This window comes from Cydia splendana, chromosome 4 (assembly GCF_910591565.1).
Source record: "Cydia splendana chromosome 4, ilCydSple1.2, whole genome shotgun sequence".
NCBI classification, from domain to species: domain Eukaryota; kingdom Metazoa; phylum Arthropoda; class Insecta; order Lepidoptera; family Tortricidae; genus Cydia; species Cydia splendana.
Genome location: NC_085963.1, coordinates 13248553 through 13257775, shown reverse-complemented (window position 1 = coordinate 13257775; position 9223 = coordinate 13248553). Strand labels below are relative to the sequence as shown.

The window sequence follows — 9223 nt, the reverse complement described above, 5'->3', positions numbered from 1 at the left end:
CTTTAGTCTTGAATAAATACGTTAAAATAACCTAAAATATTTGATTTTTTGTATATTTTCCTCGCAATCGAAGTGAAAAGCAGAGTGTACAACAAGGGCATAAATGTCCATTTTTACCCTCGTCTACTATTTTGGTCTTCGCTTCGCTCAGACCAAAAAATTGCCTCGGGTAAAAATAGGTCACTTTATGCCCTTGTTGTACAATCTACTATTATACGGATTAGATCGAGATTTAGGTTTCAAAGCCATTAGGTATTTTCAATTTTGCGCGAGCGCCATGTGACACGACTATCGTGCGAGCCGAGCGGTAGCCCACTGCCATACGCCGGCCCGCGCGGCGCGCCGGCCAAATGTACCTAAACTGCGCAGTGACACCCCCCTGGTTTCACGAAATATTTCGCTCGTCCATAAATAAAAGCTCCAAAATACAAATGGTTCTTGTTTAGGCACTTGCACGGGCAGTAAATACATCACAAATAACATGCAAAAATAGCCCCAAGACCTCCAATATTTTTTTGTAGTGAAACAACGATTTACAGCCTTCGGATGAGACTGCTTCGCGCTTAATTCCATTACCCATTTACCCATTACCTTGGCTGAATAATTCAGCCAAGGTAATGGTACCGAATGGCTTGGCTAAAAAGCCATGTCAAAAGCAAAAGAGCATACAGGAATATAGGACACAGGATTGGAGATTGGAAAAGGAAAGATGGACCAAGGAGTGATTGGGAACAATACTATAGAAAGGAAACAAATTATCTATTTAGATTTTATGTATTAAATCACTTCTTTGCCTTAGGGTCTTTAACAGCAGTAGGCGCCTTAGTCACATCATCAGGGTTTTCAGCAGCGTCCTTCAGCCTCTTGGCGCGGATACCCACCAGGGCGGCGATAGAGCGAGCCTGAAATATAAATACCATTATAACAGTTTTCCAAGTATGAATGAAACAAAATTGGAAATGTGTTTAATTAATTGACCGAAGCGTTAGTGAAGGTCCGTGTCTTAACTAGGGCAATCTGCTTTGTATTTCCGGATGTTCTCATCTACAGGTCGCAGTTCTCAACCGATTCTCAGGAAATTTTATGACCAGATTCCATTATTAAATATAATTTTTTTGTCGATCCAGATATGGGAAATTTTTAAAAATGCGGAAATTGGCAAGGGTTTCAGCGCCAATAGCGTCTATGGCGACGAACGAACTAAGTGTTTTTTACTTATAAAGTTTTTAAGCTTATCGCGAGGTCTACAGCTCACAAAGTCACTAGTGTTAGAGTCTGTTCGGAAAAAGAAGAGTTGTTGAATATATTGGGCTCCATACATTCTACAAAAATGTTATCTTTGCGAATACAAAGCGACAAAAGAACGGCAAAATATGTAGTATGAATATGAATACTTTGTGGTTCTGGAATAATATAGATACGTATACTTTAACCAAAACCGGTGGCATAGGGGCATGGCACACTGCGTCTGATTCGCATGTCGGACGTGCGAGCAGGACGTCGCTATAATACGCGCATAGCGTTGTCTCGCTCAAACTTCGTGAGAGTCAGGATGGCGGGTGTACCTAGATAAAAATAAACAAAAAGCATAGCATATTTTAGTACCTAATTTGTACTATTTGGTACCTCCTTTAAAAAAATTAGTACCTCACGGTATTAAAAGTTATCACCAAAAAACATTACACCCGCCATTCTGACAGTCAGAATGGCGGGTGTATTTTATTACGCAATGATCCCGCGATTATTGATAAATTCTATAAAAGACAAATTTTAGTACCTTTTTAGTACTTTCATATTCATTTATAAATTGAGCCACATTATTTGTGGTTTCCGAGTTTTACTCATTTTACACTTTACATTGCTATTACAATTTTACAGGCGCTTCGATTTTTCACCGTATCGATTTCGTTTTTAAGAAAAAACGCTACGCTACAACTATTGTTATTACGCCAGGATTTAGTACCTTTTACGTTTAATTTGTTACCCTTTCACGTTTAATCTGTTAAGTTCAATTAACTATGAAAATTACCTCTTACAAATGGCCAGGCGCGATGTCAAAGAATTCTTCCTATGAAAAAATTCCGCGTACCGTGTACCTATACCTACTCTTAAGTATATCGTGATTACTGATTAATCAAATAAAACCCGCAAATTATGTCTGTTTGTCGGTATATTAGTGTGATGAATATACTTCTTTGTGGGATCCCGTTGATTTTGCTAAGACATACGATTGAAATACATATCTTTTAGAAATACAAGCAATTATTTCATTTAACTATTACATGATGTTTTTCTATCGTCTTGGTACAGTTTTTCTTCTGACAAGGTCGCTGTGTCCGAGTATGAATATGGCACGGAAAGCGACCCCACAGGGAATATTACGCAAAACTCTGCGTAGAGGGCGTCACTAGCACCAACACAGGGCCTACCGCGAAACACGAAAATCAAAAGTTCGGTTTCTGCCTCTCTATCACTCTTGCATATTCGATCGATAGAGAGGCAGATAACGAAGTTTCGATTTTTGCGTTTCGCGGTTAAGCCACTTGTACACAAACCGCCTTGAGTATCAATGTCTAGCCTAGTTCGGACTGCATAGTCGAATGGCGAGTTGCGAGTATTACGTGTCTGAACACCAACAATTTAGTCGAGTAGATTAGTCAGTAAATTAGTCGAATGGATCCATTTTGTTCTATTTTTTCTGGCGAGTGAGCCTCCCCGTGGCCTCACTCCACCACTCTTACTAGTCTTCTTGACTAAATTTTTGGTGTTCAGACACGTTTAGTAACTAAAATACTCACTGTATGTATGTTGGTTTTTCGGGGATACTTAGGGGGGGGATTTAAGGTCAATGAGGGCATTTCCGTCATAGTTTAAGTTCACTTTGGCCGGTCATAACTATGATGATATTAACTTTTTAATAAACCTTATCAGTCTTATCACTGTAATAGATTAAGCATTTATTTAACCTATGAGATATAGACGACCAGTCTGGCCTAGTGGGTAGTGACCCTGCCTGCGAAGCCGATGGTCCTGGGTTCGAATCCCAGTAAGGGCATTTATTTGTGTGATGAACACTAATATTTGTTCCTGAGTCATGGGTGTTTTCTATGTATATAAGTATGTATTTATCTATATAAGTATGTATATCGTCGCCTAGCACCCATAGTACAAGCTTTGCTTAGTTTGGGGCTAGGTTGATCTGTGTAAGATGTCCCCAATATTAATTATTTATATATTTTATTTATTTATATAAAGGTACTCATATTAAACTCCTAGTACTGCTGGTTATTTAAATATGATTTTTTTAAAGACATGTCAGTTGACGGATTTTCCCTAGGGTTTGGGGCATTTCTGTCAACCAACGATTTTTCTTGTATCGTGACGTATTACAAACATGTAGGTACGTCAAGTGAACATAAATACCACTATACCCTTAATCGAAACTAAACCTTAGTGAACTCAATTTAAGGTTAAATTTAGATTTTATTCCCAAATATATTCTTGGGGCAAATCCGTCCTATTTTTAAATTAAACCTTTAAAAAAAGTTTAAAAATAATATCTACTTTTTAATTTTAAATAATACAGCACAGATATCTTAGATTGATGTACGAAAGCTACCACGAATTTATATGAGAAATTTGACAATTCAGTAAAAATCTCGCATCACTGCATGAGTATGATATGAGTTATACTTACCTAAGTGAGTCAAATCAAAAAAGGTTGGTTATAGGGAAATTCCGGCACATGACGATTTTTCCCGTTTCGTAATTGACGGATTTGTCCGCTCGATAGTTTTGTAAACACAAATTTTAACTACCCATGGTTTCTCACCAAGAGATTATAATGTAAAATGGATAAAAAGACCGATAAACATGCATATCGAACAATAATGAACATACTAAGGGCTGATTTAGACTGCGCGCGAACTTGCATGCATTTTAGTTACATTGCGGAATTTGCGGACTGTTGGTTACGTCCAATTCAACCGACCGATCAAAAACCGCAGTGTAATGAAACTCGCATGCGAGTTCTCGCATCTTCTAAAATTCTAAATAAGCCATTATTAAGGCCTAACTTACATCGTCTCATCCCAACTTCACAAAACAGAGCAGCACACTTAGCTCGATTCGATCAAGTTCGGAGCGCACCTGAACTTTAATAGCGTTATTTTTTTTCATTTACTGGCGACTGAGCGCTGTTTCTGACTACTGTTGTGATCTGTTTTTGACTACTGGTATTAAATATGCTCTCTGCTTTAGCGATCGAGTCAGCAAGTGCATACTGTTGTTAGAATAGTCGCAAATGTTGTTGGACGGATTTACTCCTCTGACGGATTTGGCCACATTGACCTTAATAGTTTTGTTTTTCACATTTTCCCTTCAAATATAAATTTATTTTTCAGTGTGAAAAAGAAATGTTTTGTAATGTTCAATTCGAGCGCTTTCAAATGATATCCTATTCGACCTAGTAACTATAGACTTGTAAATTTTGCCCCCTCTTTATATTTGGCATTTTCCATAATTATTAAAAATTCATAAACAAATAATCATTCCAAATTTCAAATCGATAGCTTCCGTAGTTCTCGGTATATTTAGCGATGTGACATACGGACGGACAGACGGACAGAGTCACACCATGAGGGTTCCTTTTGTACTTTTTTGGTACGGAACCCTAAAAAGGACATCAACGGGACGAGAAGTCATATCGATATCGGTACAAACAGACATAATTTGCGGGTTTTATTTCATTAATCACCATATACTTAAAAGTAGGTATTAGGTACACAATTACAAGCAAAATGAAGAGCAGAATTTTTTCATACGAAGAATTCTATGACATGGCGCCTGGCCATTTGTAAGAGGTAATTTTCATAGTTAATTGAACTTAACAGATTAAACGTGAAAGGGTAACAAATTAAACGTAAAAGGTACTAAATCCTGGCGTAATAACAATAGTTGTAGCGTAGCGTTTTTTCTTAAAAACGAAATCGATACGGTAAAAAATTAAAGCACCTGCAAAATTGTAATAGCAATGTAAAGTGTAAAATGAGTAAAACTCGGAAACCACAAATAAAATAGCTCAATTTATAATTGAATATGAAAGTACTAAAAAGGTACTAAAATTTGGCTTTTATAGAATTTATCAATAATCGCGGGATCATTGCGTAATAAAATACACCCGCCATTCTGACTGTCAGAATGGCGGGTGTAATGTTTTTTGGTAATAACTTTTAATACCGTGAGGTACTAATTTTTTTAAAGGAGGTACCAAATAGTACAAATTAGGTACTAAAATATGGTATGCTTTTTGTTTAATTTTATTTAGGTACACCCGCGATCCTGACTCTCACCAAACTTCGGAGCGACAGCGATGTGCGAATCGGACGCAGTATGCCATGCCCCTAATAGTTTTATTACCCTATTGTAAAAGATCCATTAGCGATAACATTCATTCGATACTAATAATATTTCTTCAACCCTTTTATTTCAACTATTTCATACACTACAAAAAAATATTACTAATAGGCCTGATTTTTAAGGCCCCTTTGCAAAGGCGAAGCAAGGGGTCCTTGGAGCATACTTTACGCAAGGTTACAAGGTGGTACAGGTTATTTATTGAAGGGTGTATACTTACGCCGCGGAGGTATTGGTAAGCCTTGAAGTTCTTCTCGTCCTCGGTGATGGCGCGCGCGACGGACTTGGGAGCTGGCTGCTGTACCGGCATCAGAGGGCCGCGCAGTTGAGTCGCCAGCTTGCGCTCCTCCTCGTTGGCTTCACCCTTCAGGACCTGGTTAATAGTACATTATTGTCGAGGCTCGGAAGTAGCTACTTGCAGGCTGAGGATTCGTTTTAAACGGACGACCTTGGGAGTCCGTTTAATTGAATCCGAAGCCAGCAAGTAGCCTTCCAGCCGAGTCATATATAGTGCTTTTCTCAAAAATGGTGCAAGAAATATAAATATCATAGAAATATTTTACAAAAGCAACTTTCTTACGTATATATTTTCACAGAAAAAAGTAGAAACAATTGAAAAATTTAGCTTTGCCGCCTTTTTATTTTTTTAATAAAAAAATAGAAGTGTATTTTTCTGCCGAAAATACGCCAACCTATTTGAGACAGCTAAATAGTCGCGGTACTAATCATCTGTTTGGCTGTTTAATGGGCCTGTGCCTTCATTTGATATGGCCATTTCAACTTTTAAAAAGTTTGGAACTCGACAAATAATGGAATTTGTATGCAACATTGCAGTCCCAAAATCGAGACTGCAATGTTTTTAACTTTTTAATTTTTGACTGACCATAAACTACGCGCTTCGCAACCTATTTTTTAAACGGCAAAGTCGACTTTGCCGTCCATTTTTGAGAAAAATAACATTACATAAAGGATGTTACATAATCGTTTAGACTCTGATGTCACACATGAGAAGATTTGCATTCCGTTTTCATACTACCAAATATAAGGACAACAAAAGTGGAGTAATCATAATCAGAGGTTAAGCAGTTTGATGGGTATGGATGGATATTTGATGTTACCAAGGAATAAAATATTTTTCTTGTTTTTTCACTAGTCAGTTCTTGAAAATTCAACATAATATTATATTCTATAAGGTATCAGCAACAAAACTTGTGCAATTGCTCTCAAAAACATGTTGTTAGTAGTTTTTTAGAGATTACCCTACTTAATCTAACTTGACCTCTGTCCTCTAGCCACACAGAGGGCTATAAAAATTGCTTTTGTCTTGGCAAGTTTTGACGGCTAGAAGTTAAACTAAATTGAATAGCCGGGTACTGACTGAGCGAGCAGCCTCGCGAGGCAGCCTCGGACGATTGCCGCGCAACGTTTGCCGCGCGAGGCAGTCTCGGTCAGTAGGATTTGTTGCACGAGGCTGCCGCGCGCGGCAAAGCCGAGCCACGGTGACGCCTGAGCCAAACATCGAGCACTCAGTTTAACGTGAAGTCGCACAGAGACCACGCATGTCATGAGGCCGTTCATTCGAAAAGCTGTCGCTACCACAGCGTTTCTAATAATTCTACAGCTTGTAAAAAAAAGAAATTATTTCCTGGCTTATATTTCTCCACGCTCATATAGTTGTATCAATTTAAGGCACTGTTCTTTGTCCATGGCGCTAACATGCGGCGAACAAGCGAGGCAAAACACAACCGTCTTGAGTGAGCGCAGCAAACTTACTGAGGCGCCTTTGAGCATGGACAAAAAACCGACAACGCTCAGCTCGGCCCGAGGCGCGCTCGGCCGAGGCCAGACATGCGTTTGCCTCGGGCGAGGCATGTCCTGACTGACCGAGGATTTCAGAGGCTGCTCGCTCAGTCAGTACCCGGCTAATAAAGAATACAAATAGCTCCCAGGCCACTACACACAGGCTCTTAGGGCCACTGAACACAATCTTAGAGTTAACATACCTTCTTGCCCTTAGGGAAGAGGATGAGTCTGGCGCGGTACTCCTTCAGTCGCTGCACATTGATTTGGAGGGACTCTACAGACTTGTTGCGTCTGCGAGGATCAACAGCAATACCAATGGTTCTGGCGAAAGCAGGGTTCAGACCAGATGCCTGAAATAAAATACTTTGTAATTAAGTAATAGGTATCTACTTGTTATACCTACAAAAAATATGTAAATATGTCCTAAAGAAAATTTGAAGGGGTAGTTCTTATCAAATTTATGATCATTAATTATTTTGAATATTCTGTACTAATTCAATCAGTCAATGAAATACTAAAAAAATGTTACAGAGAAAAGAAAACTTGCAGAAGGGCAGATGTGGGTCAAATTAAAATTTAAAACACTCATTTATTAATAAGTATTGTGACTAGTTTAAAACGATTAACATTTAGAACAAAAATCTGTTTAAGAATTAAAAAAAAACCATTACCTAGAAATCAGAACTGTTTTGTTTATAGAACTGAATACTTTTTCCAAACATGCTTCAACCACAAGGTGCTAAGTTTTTAAGTTTCTAACACATTGGTAACCTTACCACTAAATTGTTAGTATGTTACTTTTTACCCAAAATATCCAACGTGCCATAGGTAATTTTACTGCTTCACTACTTCAAAGTAGCAAACAAAAAAAAGTCAAAACAACTGGTTGTATTAGCCAACATTTAGCGGTTTATATTTTAAATCACAATATTTTATATAAACAGTATTATTTTCAATTTTACACTAACAGTAATACTAAAGAGCTACAGATATGCAACAAAAAATAATAACCTAAAATCGAAAGGTCAAGTATAAGTATAATATTCACTTTACTGCTTTGTTTATAGTTATTCTACAACTATATTAAAAATATATGAGAATAAAGAACTTACCCTGATTTCCCGGAGGGTGAAGCCGCGGCCAGCGCGGACCTTAGTGTGGTAGCGAATAGTCGGGCATCGCACAACAGGACGCAGAGGCCCCGCCGCGGGTCTTGGTGCAACGGCCTTAGCTTTCTTAATTCTGTTTTGTTTTCTGCGGTATCTCCTAGCGGGTTGGTTAAACCAAGTCTTCACAAATCTTTGCCAATCTTTGTGGAAGTGCCCATTCGGGATCATATTATTTCCCTTACCCATTTTGGATGACCACTACTTTACCTAAAATAAATAATAAAGTAAAATATTATGGAAGATGGGCTAATAGATAGATATTATCGAAGAAACACTAATATTTGGTAAAATCATTATGTGATACATAAGAAAAAAACAGATTTAATTTCTAAAAACTAACCGGTGGCTACAACAAGTATGGGGAAAAAGACTGTCAGATATGACACAATAACAAACGTCAGATCAACGTGACATTTCAGAATCTACACTCTATGACCAATTATCCGCTGTAAAGGGCTCTATACACATTGTGACAAATAACATGTGATTCAATTGATTGAAAATTGCATCTAGGAAGATGGTGAACATTATTTCTAGCTCCATACAGTTCCATATGCGCTTTATTGAACCTTGCGGCATTTTATTAATCGATTCAATTCGTTGTGCCTACTTAAGTCTTCTACAGACGTTGCAACAAGTGCTTTGCTATACTCTGGCACAGCGACCTTGTCAGTAGAAAAAGGCAGCCATTTTAAAGAATGTATGCGCAAAGAGTTGACTTCCCATAGAAAATTTGAATTTCGCGCCTTTTTTTACTGACATGGAGGGTGTGTTTCACCCGCGGTTTATAAGTTGCAGCGTGAGTAGATGCCTTAACAAAAAGTAACTGGCAAGAA

General features: G+C 38.0%; 1 protein-coding gene across 1 annotated transcript; it reads right to left on the bottom strand.

Annotated features, from left to right (window-relative positions):
* Nucleotides 1–762: 762 nt before the first annotated feature.
* Nucleotides 763–8811, bottom strand: LOC134789899 (large ribosomal subunit protein eL13). Its single transcript, XM_063760579.1, has 5 exons — nucleotides 8728–8811; nucleotides 8331–8594; nucleotides 7419–7568; nucleotides 5636–5788; nucleotides 763–902 (listed from the first exon to the last, which is right to left on the bottom strand). Exons 2-5 carry the CDS (start codon nucleotides 8571–8573, stop codon nucleotides 783–785), a joined length of 666 nt encoding a protein of 221 aa, XP_063616649.1. The 5' UTR covers nucleotides 8574–8594; nucleotides 8728–8811; the 3' UTR covers nucleotides 763–782.
* Between the last annotated feature and the right edge of the window lie 412 nt (nucleotides 8812–9223).

Excerpts from the sequence above, each read along its gene's own strand:
- LOC134789899 (XM_063760579.1), bottom strand. The coding sequence starts at position 8,573 with ATGGGTAAGGGAAATAATATGATCCCGAATGGGCACTTCCACAAAGAT. Across the intron at positions 7,569-8,330 it reads TCACCCTCCGGGAAATCAGG|GCATCTGGTCTGAACCCTGC; the intron begins GTAAGTTCTTTA and ends ATTTTATTTCAG. Across the intron at positions 903-5,635 it reads CTTACCAATACCTCCGCGGC|GCTCGCTCTATCGCCGCCCT; the intron begins GTAAGTATACAC and ends TTTATATTTCAG.